This window comes from Anabrus simplex, chromosome 3 (genome assembly GCF_040414725.1).
Source record: "Anabrus simplex isolate iqAnaSimp1 chromosome 3, ASM4041472v1, whole genome shotgun sequence".
Classification (NCBI taxonomy): domain Eukaryota; kingdom Metazoa; phylum Arthropoda; class Insecta; order Orthoptera; family Tettigoniidae; genus Anabrus; species Anabrus simplex.
In genome coordinates, this window is record NC_090267.1 from 142,762,822 (window position 1) to 142,783,865 (window position 21,044).

At 38.6% G+C, this 21,044-nt stretch overlaps 1 protein-coding gene across 1 annotated transcript in view; it reads right to left on the minus strand.

The window, feature by feature from the left end:
- LOC136867116 (zinc finger matrin-type protein 2) overlaps positions 1 to 21,044 on the minus strand; it is a 120,045-nt gene that overhangs the window by 74,364 nt on the left and 24,637 nt on the right. Inside the window, exon 2 of the mRNA XM_067144220.2 lies at positions 11,641 to 11,861. Coding sequence (XP_067000321.1) covers positions 11,641 to 11,861 — 221 coding nt within the window. The remainder of the gene's footprint in view (positions 1 to 11,640; positions 11,862 to 21,044) is intronic.

Below are 21,044 nucleotides of genomic sequence, written 5' to 3' on the forward strand. Positions count from 1 at the left end.
TTCCCAGTTCTGAGCTTGGGCTTGCAAACAAAACTATGTAGGCAAGTCAATAAGTACCTGCAATTTTGCTCTAATTGTCTTTAGGTTGGCTCTATGACGTGTGCTCACCAGCCCCGCTAAATGGCTCCGCTACCTACGTCTATCATAGGTTTTAGCGTTATCAGATCAGTACAGCTTGCACTGTTGTGACATACTGATGGCCACGCCACTCTCTGTTTGCACCAAGGAAGTGCAGCATTCTGTAATCCATTTTTTATGGTCTGAGGGTGAACCAAGAGCAGAAATTCATAGAAGATTTTCAACACAATACGGGGACAATCTTTTGCCACTGCGAAGTGTTTACCGGTGCAATGAACCGTTCAAAAGGGGTCGCACGAGCGTGAAGGATGAGGAAACATCCGGGTGTCCATCTGCACACGTAACTGATGCCAATATTGAACAAATGCATGATATTATTGTTCTGCGATTCGATTTTATTTTACGTAAATAAATATCACACGAGAACACGTTCACTTCCTTGTATAAATGACTTTATTTACACGGTAAGTCACAACACACAATTATACACAGTAGCAAATGACACTCCCGGGGCGAGCCTCAGCTACCAGGCGGGTCGCAGGTGGCAGATAGCGAACGGCCCTCAAATATGGGCGTTAGCTGCAAATAACGGGAAACCCGAATAAGCAGTCCCGGACCAAGGCAAAACGGCTGCCTTGCAGAGAGGGAGGTACCTCAAAGGCTACGGGAAGGAACCCTGACAGAAAATCTGGCAGGCCGAGGGCTATGAGGGAGGCAGCGCCTCCCACAAGGCTTTGGAACTAGGGCTGATAACCCAAGCATCTGAGAAACAATTATTAAAAGAAATTACAGAGAGGAAACTGGATTGATTAAACTGTTGACGACCAAGCGAAGAAAAATTACTATGAACATGGCAACCTGGAACGTACAGGGTCTAGCTGGCAAGGAGTTCGAACTGTTGTCGGAAATGCTAAGAGCAAGGCTGAACATACTGGCAGTAACAGAGACCAAGAAGAAAGGCATTGGGTGTGAACAGCTAATGGAACCGAACAGTGGTGAAAGGTTTTTAATGTTTCATTCAGGCGTGGACAAGGAACAGAGAGCAAAGGGAGGAGTCGCCATAGTTATCCCCGAAGGCTACAGACATTACGTCAAGTGCTGGAAATTCATCAACGAAAGAATGATGTCGGTGAGTTTATCTCTCAACAGAAGCACTAATGAAGACACTACTTTCATTGCCATATATGCACCAAATGAAGATGACATCTCAGAAGAGAAAGACAGGTTTTATGATTAACTGCAAAGAACAGTAGACGACACCATGGGAACCATTTTCGTCTTTGGTGACTTCAATGGCAGGGTTGGAAACAACACAGCGATTGGAGGGCCTGCTTGGGAAATACGGACAGGTTCACCAGCATGACAGTGGGAGAAGACTCCTGGACATGTGTGCAGGCAATGACTTTTTAATAGCAAATACTATGTTCCCACACAAAGAAGCACAGCACTACACAAGAGAAGTCATCAGCCACAATGAGAAATCCATCACTGACTACATCCTAGCACCACGTAGCCAGTGGAGATATATCTTGGATGCCAGAGCATACAGAGGTTATGAGATTAGAAGCGCTCACTATTTGTTAGTTATGCGGCTTCACATTAACATCAAGACCAACAACTCACTTACCAGGAGGAAACCTAAAGAAAGAATAAAGGTGCATAAATTGAGAGAAGAGGCCAGCCAGCAAGCATACCAAGATGCTGTGAAACAACGGATTGATCTACTGGAATTGCCACCTGAGGGAGAAGACCAACTGGAAGAGAAATGGTGCCTGTTCAAGGAGGTAATCTTTGAAGCTGCAGCTGAGGCCTGTGAAAGTCTAGGGGAGGGCAACATGAGAAGAGGACACCATGGTGGACAGAAGAGGTGAAGGAACTAGTCACGGAGAAGAAGAAATTGTGGAAGAAATACTTACTCACTAAACACCCAAGTGATTATGAGGTCTACAAAAAACAAAGGATTGCAGTGAAGAATGCAGTGAAAGATTCAAAACAACAGTCGTGGGAAAAGTTCGGAGAAACAATGGAAGGAAACCTACAAAATAACCAAAAGCTGTTTTACAGGGTACTGAAATCTTTGCGAACAGAGAAGCAGTGTCCTCTCAAGTTCATAAAGGACAAAAGCGGAAACCTCCTCCTAAGTGAAAATTACAGCATGGAACGGTGGAAAGAACACTTTCAAGAACTGCTCGGAGGAAATATGGAAATTGAGGATAACGATCAAGCAGGAGGAAAACAGCAGCACCAAGAGGAAGATGGGACCTGCGAGGAATTACGTACTGAGGAACTAAAGCGTGCACTAATAAAAATGAGACTAGGCAAAGCTGCAGGCCACGACCAGATAGCACCTGATGTGCTCAAATTTATGGGCAAAAGTGGTGAAGATTTGTTTCACCGTATTATCAACCTGGCCTGGAAAACAAAGAAGGTACCAACAGACTGGAAGCACAGTGTCATTGTTCCAATATTCAAGAAAGGGGACAACACAGATTGCACAAACCATCGTGGCATGTCGCTCCTGAGCGTGCCGGGAAAAATATATGCAAGGATCCTGGAAGATAGATTAAGGCAAGTTGTAGAACCACAGTTCGATGAAGCGCAGTGTGGGTTTCGGCCAGGAAGAAGCACCCAAGACCTCATTTTCACCATCAGACAGATCAGCGAAAAACTGATGAGGTATGGAAAAGAGGCACATCTCGCCTTCATCGACCTAGAGAAAGCCTTTTGACACGATTCTGAGAGCTGAAATTTGGAAGACACTAAAGAAAAGAAATGTTGACCAACAGCTAACAGCAGCAATACAAAGCCTGTACAGTCGATGTCAGAATTATGTTTGAACCTGCAATGCTGAGTCTCAGGTGTTTTGAGACCTCAGTAGGACTCAAACAAGGCTGCATCCACAGCTCACTTCTCTTCATTACCTTAATGGATGATGTGATCAAATTGTGTAATGGGAAAGTGCAGAAATTCAAGCTCGGCCGTAAGTTTCTGAGGCCGGTGTATATCACCCATTGTGCCTTTGCTGACAACATATTGCTGCTGGGAGATTCAGAAAGGAATCTACAAAAGAACTTGTTAATCTGAGAAGAAGAGCTGGAAAAGAGGGGCATGAAAATCAATGCAAGAAAAACTCGGACCATGATGTCACGGCAGCGTACCTCACAGCAGATTGCAATGAATGACGGTACAATATTAGAGCAGACCACCCATTGTAAATACCTTGGAGCCACATTGCAGGAAGATGGCAGAATAGATGGAGAAATTATAGCTCGATCCAAAGCCTCCAGGCGTCTCTTCAATGCACTGAAGAGAAATTTTCTTAACAACCCTTCTGTGTCTAAATCCACGAAACTCTGTGTGTACAAGGTGATATATCTACCAACCTTGCTCTATGGCTGTGAAACCTGGACATTAACCAGCAAACACCGGAGTAGAATTCAGGCATCAGAAATGCGATTTCTCCGCAAAATTGAAGGGAAAACGAGAAGGGACAGAATCAGGAATCAGACCAACAGAACCAGTCTTGACGTCTCACCTGTTCTCGAGAAAATTGAACAGAGCTAACTACGATGGTTTGGACATGTCCAAAGAATGCAGGATAAGAGAATGGCTAAACAAGCTTTGGACGCCAGAATGCAAGGAGCTAGACCGCGCGGCAAACCCAGAAGAATGTGGGAAGAAGATGTAAAGGCAGTTGTGGAAGCCAGGGGTGGGGAATGGAGGAAAGTGAAGGAGCTGGCCCGAGACAGAACCCGCTGGAGGACCCTCTGGAAAACCTCAACACTGCAAGGTAGAAGAGGACTTATTAAATAAGTAAGTAAGCAAATGACACTACAACACTTAATAGCGTAGTACCCTGCAGTCGATTCTGACAAGTACAGATATCAACAACACTGACTCGCGCACTACAACATCCACTCTCTTGAACTCACCGACTCCACCTCGGAGCCCAACAGTCACTCGCAGTCCATCACTTGCCTTTGAGTCCAACCTGACTCCGAGTCCAACACTTGACTGAGTCCTAACAACTGACCTCTCACTGACTGACAGCTCGGTATATATATATAATCCGATCAACCATCTAGAATTATCAATTTCTGGAAGAGTTCTTACAACACTCTAATGGAACACACTCGAAACATCGATCGACCAGGTAGTCGAATGCGTACTCAAACTTTCGTTTACTGTTTACCAGTACACATGGAAATCTCTACAACATTCGTAATGTCTCTACATGTATCTAGATAATAAAACCTTACAGTAAGTTTCCAGAACCCTTCATATATACCAAATTATAGTACAATAAGTCGAACATACGAACATTATGGAATTTTCTACCGCTTTCGACTATATAGATTTTGAGGTTAAACTTATACACAATACATATTTGAGGTTAAACGAAGTTTATAATACATATTTACAGGGAAACCATGTGCTAGTCATGTTTAACATTTAATAAAAGATAATTTAGCATTAATTAAACTACAGTATAATTAAAATACATTAAACATAATAATTGAAGGTTTTTCACTGGTTACGATGTCGTACCTACGACAATATGATCCTGAATAACAGACAAGTGAGCGTTCTATGAATTTCCGCTCCTGGTACACCCTCAGACCACAAAAACTGATTACAGAACACTGTTCTTCCTTGGTACAAACAGTGTGTGGCGTGGCCATTTTTACCTTGCAACAGCGCAAGCTGTACTGATCTGACAACGCTGAAACCTACTACAGATGTAGACAACGGTGCCATCTAGTGGCTGGTGAACACACAACTCCATAGAGCCAACCTAAGACGATTAGAGCAAAAATGCAGATACTTATTGACTTGCCCTCGTAAAAAGGTTGTACAGACCCGAGATGAACTTCCTCCACAGGACTTAGACTCTGCATCAGTATGTCACAGAGAGAAGAACGAACAGGAATATTGGAGATGGGAGTGACATCATTCTTCACTTCACACTGATAACGGCAGCACTGCAGGGGGCATATTAGAATGCAGTTGCATGACACCGTATCAGTCAAGTACAAGACTTATGAACATTATAGTATTATGAAGTGGTGATAATATACTTTGTAATACACTTTGAAACTAAACTGTATATTTACTTTTGTAAATAAGGTACTGTCAACTTTCAAAAAAAAAAAAAAAACTCTTGGCACAGAGAAGCTCAAATTCATTATCAGAAAACTAATAGCAATATAAGCAATTTACAACTTTTCAATCTAAAACTGCCATTGATCTAGCCAGAATCGCCATAGTAATATTTAAGGAAATTGGTCTGGACATCAGCGCATCAGCTGTCTTTTTATCAAGAAAGGTCAACTTATGTAGGGGAATATCATCATAAATGATGACTGAGAAATTAAATCACTGTGCAATGGAAACGCAATCCGCTACTTAGGGGTGAACTTCATCAATGAACTTAAAATTCTATCCACAAAATGCGAAACAAGATTGATGCCCTTGTTAGCTTACCATTGTTGCAATCCGATCAGAAATTTTCAGTTTTAAATACGTCAATATTATCTACTCTTATTTACACACTCCAAGTTACTTCCCTAAACAAGATTCCTCGAACTTTTTTGATAGAGGCAGATAAAATGTTAAATAGTGGAAATAAAGAAATATTACAACTACCAGCAGATGTTAAGGATCATGTGGTCTGTACCGAAAGTATAAATATTTTTATATTGTTTCACGCTATTTGGGAAGCTAAAAGGCAACATATTAACATTTTTAATAAATTAACACATGGAATTAATGGCTACATCAATGCAACTAGAAACTTGGAGCAAGAATGATTTGTTTGCAAGATCTAGGTGTAGATACGAACGATCAAGTTATGTTCAAAAGTAACCATCATCCCAATGTACGAAAAGTCCAGCACATACCATGAGACAAAGAAGTTCAGTCATGGATGAAGCTGTCGCACAAAGGAAAGGGCATTGGGGTCATCCAGGAACACACGCCAGGGAACAAATGGATAAGAGATCACCGAGGCTTATCCTGTATGGAATGGAGAGAGAGGCCATCAAGATGACTGCGAATGTTTGCTCTATTCGCTCCGTGCCAGGAAGGCCCTAGGACAGCACCCTCTGTCGGCACTGCCACAGAGAGCACAAAATCCTTGCCCATGTTCTGGGTGCCTGTCCTCATGGAGAGGTATTACAAAATTTCTGCCATAATTTGATACGGCACATGATCACAAACTTGCCGAGAGATCATAATTTCACAGTGCATGAAGAGGTTCCTGGCCTGGCTACCAATGGGAGTAACAGTTGTACTGACATAATAGCCTTTCAACCAGGTAGCAAGCAATCTGATCTTAGATACCACAGTATGCTTCAAGTTGCACGTTGGCCAGCCTAAAGAGGTGGACGCCGAGAAGTCAATTTACCACCATCCATAAACTAAAAGCAAATATCACCAAGACATCATCTCCATCCATGGACTCACGATTGATGCTCAAGGGACAATCCCTAAATTTCTCGTACAGCTGTAGGATTCTCTTGGTCTCAACTGGACACGACTTCACGACATTGCTATCGCTGCAATATGATGTTCAATAACCATACTCCGCAATCATTTATATAGAAATTGACAAACTGTACATCATACTATCATACTGAACCTTGTGTTCTTTGCTATCTTTTCTATCTGACACATTCTAGAAAATTCACCAATGACTTTGAAGACATACAATATTTTGTATCAATATATTTTGTCCTTGTTGCATCATCCTCATGAGGGAAGGTGTATTTATTAATTAAGTAATTATTCATCAACAACAATAATAAACTAATTATAAGGTGCATACAAAACCCATGAGTCCATATAACTAACTAAATTCTAACTATTATCCAACATTTAGGGATCTTTTCTTTTCTCTGTAATATTGTATTTTTCCTCTTGCAGGTTCCTGATTAAATTTTTCTGTTTCCATTCTCACTCACAGCTTCTTGATGTAGCTTTTCTGTTTCTATTTCCATTTTAATATCTGTTTTGCAGAGTTCTGATCATTCCTCAGCAAGTAAAGCAATGTCTTCATGGCAGATGCTCACCTGGAAACAAAAACCATGAATGTTGGTACTCCTGCTAGATTGTTACGTTCGACCTGCAACATGGATCACATAATAACACTAACCTTGTTGAGGCATGGAGCCTTTCTCCCTCTGCTTTTCAACATCTCTGTTGATTCTTTAGCCTGCAAGTAAAAAACTTGGTTAAAATACTACTCGAGGCAAACAAATACAATAACAAAGACTTTCGGATTTTATATCAAAGACCTGTAATAAAATAGCGTGCAGTGAACTAATGTAGTACTTGACAATCATTAATAATTATGCCTTCATTGATCAGTATTCATATAAAATAGTACAGTAGAAGTCCGTTATAGCGAGAATTCGTAACGGTGAAAAATTTACTTGCTATAATGGATTATCGTTACATCAGATTTTCACAAAAGTCGGGGAAAAGCCCATACACATTGAAGTCGGTATGAAACAGTGATCAGTTTGTTCAAAACTTGTGCTTTCGCGGATGATATCCACACTATGGCTTGCTAGTTTATTTTTTTCGAAATCCAGTACATGAAAGTGCATGTTTAGTTTCATTCTGAAAAAATTATAGTATCACTCCAGAGGCTTCTGTGGACAAAGTTCCAGTTTTCTTCTTCAAACAGCGTCACCTAACCCTATATGTATTGTGAAAACAAATTTCAAGCGCACGTAGAGAAATTATAACCTTCTCGCTACAAAACTACATGGGAACAACCTTGCCAAAATTTAACTAGTCACGAGAAAATATAAACTATCCTCTGAATCGGTGATGTACTCTGCCATATCTTGAGGTGTATCACATTCTTGCTAGATTTCAGTACTTAACATTAAAAATTAAGCGATCGTTTTCTTCAGCCTTTATTTCTAATGAGTTAACATCTGCTATCGGCCACGTTATTTACGCATTTATTACGCAAATGTGTTATCTTCTTCATTCTGAATTTTCTTTTAGAGTATAGCAGTCGACGGGCAACACTAATCGACTGTGCATCGCCTTTAAATGTCGAGGAGAGAGTTCACAAGCGTACATAGAGAGAAAACGATATGGTACCAAAGATGACCGATCGCATATTGTGGCAAACGTTTCAGTTTTCTTATTCAAAATGCGACACCAACTGTTCTATATGTCTCATGAAAACATATTCCAATGCCAGTAGAAAAATGGTAACATTCTCGCTATAAACTTATATAAGTAATAATAATAATAACTTAAATGTTTCCACCTTTTCAATACAATATATTCACAAATTTACAAAATTATACGGTACTAGTTTCGACCCATCTAGGGGTCATCATCAGCCGTATTGGAGCAAAGATCATTTGTGGCGAAATCCTAAGACAATATTATTTTAAACTTATATGGGAATAGCCCTCTCCGAAATTTAACCAGACGCGAGAAAATATAAACTAACCTCTGAAATCAGTGATGCGATCATTACTTAGCCTTTATTTCTAAAAAGTAAAAACGGCTATCGACCAAGTTATTTACATATTTGTTATGAAAACATGTTCTCTTCTTTCATTTATAATTCTCTTTATGGAACAGCAGTTGACAAAACTAACTGACTCCAATCGACTCCAACATCGTCTTCGAATGTCGACGAGAGAGCTCGCAAGTGCACATAGCGAGGAAACGATACCGAAGGTCGCATTTTGTTGAAAAAGTTTGTTTTCTTATTAAAACAGCATCACCTAACTTAACCGTGCTATATACATCATGAAAACATATTTCAAGCGCCAGTAGAGAAATTATAACCTTCTTGCTATAAATTTACATGATAATAGCCTTTCCAAAATTAACCAGATGGGAGAAAATATAAAACTAACCTCTGAAATCATTGATGCACTCTGCCTTATCTTGAGGTGTATCTCATTCCTACTTAATTGTAGTATTTACCATTAAAATTAAGCGATTGTTTACTTCAGCTTTTATTTTTTAAGAGATAACAACTGCTATCGGACACATTTACGCATTTATTAAGAAAACATGTTCTCTTTCATTTCCACTTTTCTTTACGGAACAGCAATCGATGGGTATTACTAATCGACTCCGACATCGTCTTGAATGTCGATGAGAGAGCTTGCTAGTGGACATAGCAAGGAAACGATACCGAAGATGATCGATCGCACGCAATATAATCGCTGGCTGCATAAATGTCAGTAACACGCATGCTTAATTGCTCGTAATAACGGATTTGTCAGTGATAGGGCTCTTGCTGTATGTAAAGGATAAAACACAGTTTAATATAGGAATTTTGAAGGGACAGACAAAAACTGTCGTTGTAACGGGGTTCTTGTTGTATGTCATAGTCGTTATAGTGGACTTCTAGTGCAGATCTATTCTATTTTCAACAGACATAACTCCTACATTTTTATAAGGAAGAATCAGCTGAATAATGAGCACAATGGTTAAGAAATTTTATGTTAAAATCAATTAACTTACACATGGCTTGGATTTCTCAAATGAAGCTGAGGTAACCTGAAGAGATGTATTTCATGTTTTGCATAGTGTTTCTTCCTTATTTGATGATTTGCTGGCCTGCTGTGATGTTGAGGTTGGTGGCCGTTCTACAGAAATGTCAATACTGACTTCCTGTAACTCAACTTCTAAATTCTGACAATTTCCACTGTCTTCAAGTTTTATTTCCATGTCTCCTAAAATAAAACAAATATTAATTAATAGTATTATAATTAAAAGTTCATATAACAATCTTATCTGTTGAAAAATTAAATTTCCATTACATATAATACAACTGAGATGTAATGAAATTAATGTATTACTCACCATAATACTCTGCATCACAGTCATATGGGTCGGCATTAGGCTCAATCTGGTCCTTTGTTAGGCAGAGAACACTTTTTTCAATTTTTGTGGTGGAATAAGGACCTCCACCTTTAAATCTTTCCAGATGTTCCTCGCTTTTCACTTTTTTTGCCGTCTTTTTAATATTTTCGTAGAACTGTTTAAGCTGCTTGCTAGATCACACTGTCACGTGAGCAATGCTATTAAATTCCCTTGTTATTTTTTCCCATGTGTCCTCCTTTTTCTTTTAATTTCACACCATCAGTCTTCTTGCACTCTATAGTGCTTTGGTACGTACTTGGTGACTAAAGAAGCAATGTTTTGTCTAAAGCAGAAAAAACAATTTGTGCCCCTGTTACTCTTCTGAACTTCTTCCATTTCTCTTGATCATTGCAATCAGTTCTATCACAATCACAAAAGAATTATACCTACCACAGAACTGAGGAAAAGAATGAAATACTGTACAAAAAAGAAACAAAAGAACCATGTCAGAAGTGTGTTCATAACCTCTGATTTTCAGTCACTGCCTCCTTGATTTTTATGGTAGCTGTTTTCCGTGAAGGTTAATATGCTGTTAGTAAACATCTCTGCCGAAATAGCTTGGTGAAATGTGTAACTAGTAAGAATGACTTAAAAATATAAACCCACAGTTAACAAACCCAGGATTCAGTAACTTATATTTAACACACTTGATGAAACCAGACCTAAGTGTAATAATTTAGTAGCCTTCTGAACAGATTCATATGAAATTCTCACTTGCTGTACAAGATGACAAAAGTAATTTTTTTAGGAGAATTTTCCAAACGATGACCAATGTCATTTCTTCAATAATAACACTACGCTGTTCTTTTGGTTTTCTTAAGCTGGATACTTCCTGTTTCCTGACATTTATTATACAGATTAAGGACTGTTTTCACACTTGGAAGCTTTCTCGAAACCATCTTCGAACTTCGCAAGCTGACTGAGTTAACACGTATAAATCGTACATAAAGACCAGCTGTGGTGATAAAAACAAGGAGCTATAATGACTAATTACAGAATTAAGAAAGGAACAATACACATGCACACACACCTAAGAAGAGCTGAAATACAATTGTGACATTGGACATGTGTACAAGAACAGGGATGCGCACGCACACAAAACAAAGTCAGGGTCAGGGAAATAAACATGTGATAGTATACTGCGCTATTCCCTTCCCGCGCACAGTGAACAAACGGGGAGCTCACCCATACAGGAAACACTGTACATATGCCGGTGTAAAGCGTATCTGATAACTCTGTGTTAAAATAATTTACATATAAATGTTACATTTTAAAACCTGTTATTTTATTATTATTGCTAAACCAGGAATATCTTTGATTGAAATTGAAATAATTAAGAAAAAAAAAAAAAGGACGAATTACTAAAAGTCTCCCTCCAGTGCAATCCACACAAACAGAAATACTGTCAAAAGGATTTTAAACATTTTTCTGAGGAGAAAACTTAAAATGTGTATTTAGAAAACAGCCATATTTTGCAGAAAACTGAAAAATATTACTGAACATTTATTTTGAAAATGAATAATTACATATTGTGATTTAATATTGCAATTTATCATTAATTCAAAACTAGTACAAGTCACAAGCAAAGATCATATATTCTAATATTTTGGACATAATTCAAGCTGCAAACCAGTACTTTCTTATACCTACCCTCCAGTTTGTGAAGATGGAGTATTTTTTGTAATAACAACACTCTTGCCCAATTTGGATTCTAAATCAACACGATAGTCCCTCTGCCGTAAAAGTTCCCTCTTTATTGGTGGTTGCTTCTGTTTTGCCTTTTCCTGTGCCTCCAGCTCCTCTTGAATCCTTTCAGCTGCAAGCCGTTCATACTCATCCCGATCCCATTTGCGCCGATGATCTTCTGGTCTCTAAAATGAAACAGGCAAATAGCATTAACATTTTTAAATATGCTAGGACCACATGACTATTGTTATTTTTTAGATACTGTATGTACTATAATCAATGGGCCAGTAGTGTGGCATAGGAGTAGCATGCCTGCCTCTTCCTCAGAGGCCCTGGGTTCAAATTCTAGGGAGTAAAGGGAATTTAATTCCAGTGCTAAAGGGCAAGCCTCTCCACACAATTGACACTTGCAGGTATCGCTCGAGATGTAATAGCGAGCTGTTGTACAGATCATACTGTTGAATCCATGGGTGGCAAACCTTGCATGAAGGTGGTGCAGCTGAATGCTGGGACCTTTCCAGACATCTGTCCTCATGGCTTCAGCGTTGTATACATTCCCTGGTATTTGGGTTGCCTTTCTTGTTCTCCCCTTTAGTGCTGGGACAGGGTTCACTCAACCTCATGAGAACTAATGAGGAACTCTCTGATGCTTATTATCTATTCAGAATTAAGCACAATGTGCACCAACACGGTAGAGGATGTATACATCTATTTTATTAATATACATTACATACATGTTTGATCATATTGCACTATACCTAACTGGTAGTGTCCTGTTCACACAGTCTTTGACATGGAAGCGAAGGCAAGCTTCTCCCCATAGTTAGCACTATCAGGTATCGCTTGGGGTGTACAGATCTTACTGTAGAACCCATGAACAGCAAATCTTTTGTAAATGTGGCACAGCTGAAAGTTGGGACCCTTCTGTACGTCTGTCCTCGTGACTTCGGTGTTGTATTTATCCCTTGGTATTTCGGTTGCCTTTCTTGTTCTCTCCTCTAGTGCTGTACGGGATGTCAGGGTGTCTTGAAGGCAAAAGGCTAACTTTATGGGCCAATTGCAGAAACGATCACTAGTTTTAAGCCTTAGACAACGTCTAAATCAAGCACTATCTTCCAATGCATAAACAATGTTCAGCCAATGTTTAACTAGACATCGTTTAAAGTTTCAATACTGGTTCAAAAATGGAGACAGAAGTATCTTTCATGCAACTCTTTGCTTGTCACAACCAATGAAATTTGGAAATTAAAACTCATATTATCAACCATAAAGCGACACGCCAACGTACGGGAAGTGTGGCTTTGATTATAGCGTTGTTATGGTGAGTGTCATCTATCACTAAATTTTTTTTTTTACAATATTTAAAATTCTTCCACCGTTTTGATACTTTTTTTGCCTTTTGGCAAATTTATTTGTCAACAGTACATGTTTTGTTCCTTATTTAGGAACATTCTCAGCTGTTATTGTAGCTTAGGTTAATTGCTAAGGTTTTAAACACGTTAATTTGCAGGTACATTGATTCACTTAAAAACTACTAAAAATACCAATTAAATTAAATGATATTAAAAACAATGTAGGGGTTAGTGTGTTAATGATATGAGAACGGATGATTACATAGTTGGTCAGCTTAAAAACTATGTCTATTCATTTGAATAGTTGTTAAAAATCTGTTTGCGGTTAAAAGTTTTAAAATGTTTGACTTCGTAACACTGTTCAAATTATTGAATGTTTTATCTTCTGTTCCTTCCAGGTAACTTGTTATATATTATGAGTTTGCTTATGGTGCCTTTGATTGAGTCTAATGTGGAACTTTGAAGCTGATTGCTGATCAATTTTTGTGAAGGGAGCTTCGTTTCAATTTCTTGCTATTGTTAGACTCCAATTCTACTGTGACCCTGAAGGGACATTTGTTGCTGCTTTGCGTCTTGTATAGTATAAGCAACAAACGTCCCTCCAGGGTCACAGTAGAATTGGAGTCTAACAATAGCAAGAAATTGAAACGAAGCTCCCTTCACAAAAATTGATCAGCAATCAGCTTCAAAGTTCCACATTAGACTCAATCAAAGGCACCATAAGCAAACTCATAATATATAACAACTTACCTGGAAGGAACAGAAGATAAAGCAACAAATGTCCCTTCAGGGTCACAGTAGAATTGGAGTCTAACAATAGCAAGAAATTGAAACGAAGCTCCCTTCACAAAAATTGATCAGCAATCAGCTTCAAAGTTCCACATTAGACTCAATCAAAGGCACCATAAGCAAACTCATAATATATAACAAGTTACCTGGAAGGAACAGAAGATAAAACATTCAATAATTTGAACAGTGTTACGAAGTCAAACATTTTAAAACTTTTAACCGCAAACAGATTTTTAACAACTATTCAAATGAATAGACATAGTTTTTAAGCTGACCAACTATGTAATCATCCGTTCTCATATCATTAACACACTAACCCCTACATTGTTTTTAATATCATTTAATTTAATTGGTATTTTTAGTAGTTTTTAAGTGAATCAATGTACCTGCAAATTAACGTGTTTAAAATCTTAGCAATTCACCTAAGCTACAAGAACAGCTGAGGATTACACTGCCAGCTCTGTGTTGTAACTTATGTTTTTAACCTCTGGCAACACGATTACATGTTTTTTCTAACTCAGCCATGATGAACACTCTTATATATTTTCACTCTTGTTTTTATGTTTGAACATTCTGATTGACTGACTGGTAACAATGATATCCTAATGATTTTAATTATTTCACTACCAGCTCCGTATTGTAGCCTACTTTCTGTTCTTATCCTCTGTCTCAACTCGATTGTGTTTTCTCTCTTAGCCATGTTGTAACATTCCATGTTTTTTCACACTAGTTTTAAGCCTATTTTCATTTTATAAATATAAATGTTGATTCTTAGGGTGCCATATATGTTAAGGACACTAGGTTCAGGGCCCTGACCTAACTTTAGGCTAAGATTTATTTTTGGCCGATGATGCTTATGACTGTTAAGCGAAACATGTCCCATCTTACAACGCCTGTTGTAATGTTTATTTCCTAAAGATAGGAAAGATAAGTATTGGAAAGGTGGTGTTAACTATTATTCTTGTTTTAATGTTCATAGCTGAGGATGTTCCTAAATAAGGAACGAAACATGTACTGTTGACAAATAAATTTGCCAAAAGGCAAAAAAAGTATCAAAACGGTGGAAGAATTTTAAATATTGTAAAATTTAGTGATTAAATTTTGATACGGAAAATGAAGTTGATTACTTGCGAGTGTCATCTAGTCGTAAATAGCTTCGATGAAGGGAAGATGAAACAATAGCAATGTGTAACTGAATGTGTTGTACAGGCCATATAGATGGAGATCGTAGGTTCGAAAGGCATCATCGGCCACCCTGAAGATTGTTTTCCGTAGTTCCCCTATTTTTTACACCAGGTAAATACTAGGGCTGTTATTATGGCCACGGCTGTTCTTCTCCAGTCCTCCTCTTTAAACAATAATCACCACCACTTGCCTTTTCCTATCTCATAGTTTCAGAAAACTTATCTGAATTAGCACGATTATATATATAAACCACATACCTGCAATCGGCCCTATGGCATCTAGGACAAAAGTTTTATTGGCCATTGTACAGTGTTATTCATCTAAGATGTTACACCAAAATAACTTCTAATCCTCTGAAGAATCAATATTCAGTGTTCATATTCTTAAAAGGTAATAAAGGGCTCATAACATTTTGAGATGCCTTTGCTGTCAACACCTAGTGTTTACAATGCATTATGTCTTTAGGTGTGGGCTAGAACAATTTTGTTATTTTCACTGATCTGTCTCAGTCTCTGATGCTTGATGTTTAAAGGGGCCTAACATCTAGGTCATCAGCCCCTAATGGTACGAAATGAGACAAAATGTAATGACAATAATAAGTGCAAAATCATCCACTGATCAGAATTCAAAACGTGTCAATGAAGAATGAATGGATGAACATGAATTTAAAACAATCAGTGGATCCGACCCACAATGCCTCACATTCCCAGAAACTATCGTAAAATAATAGTATTACTGACCAAGAAACTGCTTCTAAAGCACAATACTGAATCAATGATGCTTGTTGTCTAAAGGGGTCCAAAATCCAAGTCATTGGCCCCTCATAATGGTACTTATCGTTAGAAAAGTAGAACCATGGTATTTTTCATGTTGCGGTACTAATCAAAAGTAACGTAAACTTGCGGTATTCCACACATTATGGTACTACTCACAGGTAATGTAATATGCACATGTAACGCAGACCTATGGCGTTTCTCACATAACGACACCACTTACAGACGATATAGATGTTGATTCCCATAGGGAATCTGAAATATTTGTCCTGAATGAGCAAATTTATAATACCAATATAAATGGTCCGTTATTGGACATTATAAATTTTCCAGCTAGCTCATTCTTGGTTGCCAGCGTTTCGCCCTCGTGTGCTAGGGTGGGCTCGTCAGTTGGTACCTAGCACACCTACCAATACGCTGGCTAGTGCATACCGTGGAGGCCACTGCGTAGGGCAACCAAGAATGAGCTAGCTGGAAAATTTATAATGTCCAATAACGGACCATTTATATTGGTATTATAAATTTGCTCATTCAGGACAAATATTTCAGATTCCCTATGGGAATCAACATCTATATCATCTGATGGCCAAGCAGGCATCAATTTTTAGTGATGAGACAAAGTCTCTTAGTGCATTGGCACTGCCGGTGGCTCCAGTTACCCTACGCAGTGGCCTCCACGGTATGCACTAGCCAGTGTATTGGTAGGTGTGCTAGGTACCAACTGACGAGCCCACCCTAGCACACGAGGGCGAAACGCTGGCAACCAAGAATGAGCTAGCTGGAAAATTTATAATGTCCAATAACAGACCATTTATATTGGTATTACCACTTACAGACAACGCAAACCTATAGTGTTCCTCACATAGGTATATAAATCACAGGGACTCGTAGTATTCCGTGGTGTTCCTCACATAGTGGGTACTAATCACAGGCAACGTCCAGACCCGTGGCGTTTCTCACATAATGGTACTAATTACAGGCAACATAAGCCCGTGGTGTTCTGCATGTAGTGGTACTAATCAGGGTACTGTAAAACCCATCCTGATTCACACACTGTTGCTACTAATCACAAACCTATTATGTACCCAACATAGTGGTATTACTCGCAAGTAAAGGCGACCCATGGTGTTGCCCGCATGATAGTACTAATTATAAGTAGTCTCATGGTTCTAATTCGATCATCCCTTGTCGCCCCTTTTAGTCGTCTCTTACTACTACTACTACAAATAATAATAATAATAATAATAATAATAATAATAATAATAATAATAATAATAATGTTATTGGCTTTACGTCATACTAACTACTTTTCCAGTTTTCGGAGACGCCGAGGTGCCAGAATTTTGTTCCGCAGGAGGTCTTTTATGTGCCAGTAAATCTACTGACACGAGGCTGGCATATTAGAGCACCTTCAAATACCACCGGACTGAGCCAGGATCGAACCTGTCAAGTTGAGGTCAGAAGGCCAGTGCCTCAACCGTCTGAGCCACTCAGCCCCGCGTCATCTCTTACGACAGGCAGGGGATACAGTGGGTGTCTTCTTCGTCTGCATCCCCCACCCAAAGGGGGTTGTGTGTTTGGTCCGTGAGAGCTATTTTATTTCGCTCAAGTCCGTCGGCAAGCTGGTTAGGACCCCCCTATCCGCCACCTGGGAGTATCACCTCTCCCCCTGCTACACCAGCGTAGTAGGTCCGTGGTGTCTCAGTCTCATCCTTGGCTTTGACAAAATGAAAGTGACTGAGGTATGAGTGATGCTAGTAATGCCATCCCTAATGCAGCCAGTCCCTGTTATGAATGGTGTGAGAATGGCGCTCATAGGGTCGGCTAGTGTATACATTTCAGTGGGCTTGGCAAACTGATATGTAATGGCAACTTCTGGGTCAGTGTGAAAAGCAACAAGAAACTACCTCACTCTTCATTTCCTTAGTATGCCTCTTCAGCGATGCCTGGCCACCTATGACGGCTGATGACGGAGCAGCTGAGGTCCGAACCAACCTCCGGGCTGAACACTCAACATACATACATGATTCTGAGCTATACTTAAGGGATTATTAATAACGGACAAGTCGACTCTAAATTTCATTTTCTTTAAAATGGAACTATAGAAAAGTTTGTACTATTATGACTTTGGACATGACATTAATTAATATATCGGATGATTGCTTTTTGAAATATCAATATTTAAGTGGCTGACTGTGGGCTCTGCTCTTGCCGTATCAGACTATTCAATGGTACAAGGTCATATTGACATTCTTCCAACCGCACAACTGGTACTCTGTTTACAAGCTTGTCTCAGAAATACAAAGTGATGTATCCCTTGGATTTGCAGTAATTTTATAACAGACAAAGGAAGAAAAAGGAAGGTTTATGTTTTTAAAAGAAATAAAATAATAATGTTAGTTGCACAGGAACATTACTAAAGTTTTATTGTCTCTGTTTTGAGAATACAGTACATTTGCATTGGGAAATAAAGAAACTGCTAAATGAACCAAATGCAGGCATCAAAGGATTACTTTTTGTAGTAATAACTCCTCACATGATGGAGGTAAGGAAACCTGCACTTGAAGACAAAAAGACGTGCTCAGAAATGAAAGAAGGCATTGAGGAAGTAATGAATTAAGATCAACCATTGATGAGTGTTGTAACCAACACTATTATTTTATTTCTTCAAAAAAAAAAACATAAACCTCCCAATCCTGTCTTTAGTTTGTCTGTCATTAAAAAGGTAGCAAATCCCCAGAGATACATCATATTGTATTTAAAAGACATGCTTGTGCAAAGTTACCATTTGTATGGCTGGAAGCGTGTCACTACAACCTTGCGCCAGCGAATGGCCTGATATAGCAAGGTCAGAGCCTGGCGTCGGCCACCAGAATCGCAAGTATTACTGATATTTCAAACAGTAGCTGCCCAATGTATGAATTACATGTATGAAATCATGGTAGTACAACTTTTTCTACTAGTGACAGAAATTACTATAGTTCTATTTAACAAAAGAGGCGATGTCGATATACCTGTTATGTTTTAAAGTTAAAAATTTCATGATTGTTCTGAATATCTGTTATGGGTATCATCTCCCTGATGTCGCTCACACTATTTTCTTTCAGGTGAGCTCTAAGGTCCTGTTGAGCAATGCAGTTTTCCAATGTTATTCCATGCCAGTTGCTCTGCAGCTCTTAAGTTGCTACATTTCCTTCTCTGTTTCGGTGTTGTATTGCTTGCGTTTGGTCTCCAGCCAGTAAGCATACTATCTTTTGCTGCTCTAGGGGTTGATTTTCAGGTTCAACAGAATTGTTGTGGTCTTCCAAGGAAGATTCCTAGATTTCAATGGCTCCAGCTCTTGATGGGAGGTTCCCTGTGGTTGCTTGTTTGACTATTGAATGTTGCGTTTTCTTTACTTTCCTTAAATGTGCAGCCAAAATGTCCAACAGCTTTACATGCACCTTTTCTCTACTTTCCTTAAATGCACCCCGCACCCACAGGGGGTTGTGTGTTCGGTCCGTGAAAGCTATTTTATTTCGCTCAAGTCCGCCGGCAAGCTGGTTAGGACCCCCCTATCCGCCACCTGGGACGCGCCACGTGGGAGACAAGCCTGATTGCTTTACTTGCTCTTTTAACATAAGTGAGAGCTTTGTGAGGAGTGCTTCGCTTAGCTCATCAATGGTTGATCTTAATTCATTACATCCTTAATGCCTTCTTTCATTTCGGAGCACGTCGTTTTGTCTTCAAGTACAGCCTTCCTTACCTCCGACATTACTACAAAAAGTAATCCTTTGTGCCTGCATTTGCTGCACAGTGAACACAGGTTGTATTTCTTTGATTACAGCATATTAAAAGCTGAAAATTAAGAGTCCTACACAACTGAGATGGAATTTATTCTTGCAGTTCATTACAGACCACTCACTGTCTTTTCACTGTCCACTATCAGCCTGCTCCATTTTGAACAGCCATTATTGTTGTCTTTCTTGCTCATTGTGTTGAATTATTTCTTCTGTAAACTTTGTGTTATGTTTAGTTACAGTAAGTGAAACACAACTGCTTGTGCTGAACACAGATAACAGTTTCATCCCAGTATGAACAAGTACACTCACGAGCAACTGAATTAGAGATAGCTGCCATAGTGGGGGAATGGCACTGTGCTCGCCCTGGCGAATGTTAAATGAGGGTGTGCATGAAACAGTGGTGGTGGTGGTTATTGTTTTAAGAGAAAGTACAACTGGGCAACCATCCTCTATTAACAATAATCAAAGGGCAAAAGTGGAAGGGGTCCAACTCTTCAAAAAATCAAGGTTACTAGTCATTAATCTCATATTTGGTCCGTATTGACGACAGTGATTACATATAATTTTTAAAAAAATATTTGTTTAATGTCAACCTAGTCAATACTTACAATTACCACTATTGTGGTTAAATGATCATAAATAGGCCTAATTGAAAAATCGTGAACACGTTTCGCCCTTCTTAACGGGCATCATCAGCACTATGAACAACTTGAAAAATAATAGTTACATTTAAGACTGTCTTACAATAATCAATCATATAAGATTGGAATAAAATGTGACATTAAAAGTTGTTTTTGATACCATTATTAAAAAGTTATAAGTAAATCTTATAAACAACAAGTGAAAACAATTGTAGGTCAATCTCATAATCTAGTCTAAAAATATATATATGTTAATGTTGGTAGGAAGATTGTCAAAAGGCATTCGTCTGAAATTGAAATGGATCCATTTTCTTTAACATTTGGTGAAGGTCCATATTAAACTGTATTTATCAGCAAGTAGAAATTCGAAGAACAAAATATATACAAAACAAGGGCTCTAATTAATCATGCCGTTTGACAATCTTCCTACCAACATTAACATATATATTTTTTAGAATAGATTATGAGATTGACCTACAATTGTTTTAACTTGTTGTTTATAAGATTTACTTATAACTTTTTAATAATGGTATCAAAAACAACTTTTAACGTCACATTTTATTCCAATCTTATACGATTGATTATTGTAAGACAGTCTTACATGTAACTATTATTTTTAAAGTTGTTCATAGTGCTGATGATGCCCGTTAAGAAGGGCGAAACATGTTCACGATTTTTCAATTATTTATGATCATTTAACCACAATAGTGGTAATTGTAAGTATTGACTAGGTTGACATTAAACAAATATTTTTTTAAAATTATATGTAATCACTGTCGTCAATACGGACCAAATATGAGATTAATGACTTGTAACATAGTGGCCGACCAGGCAAAACACCTAAAG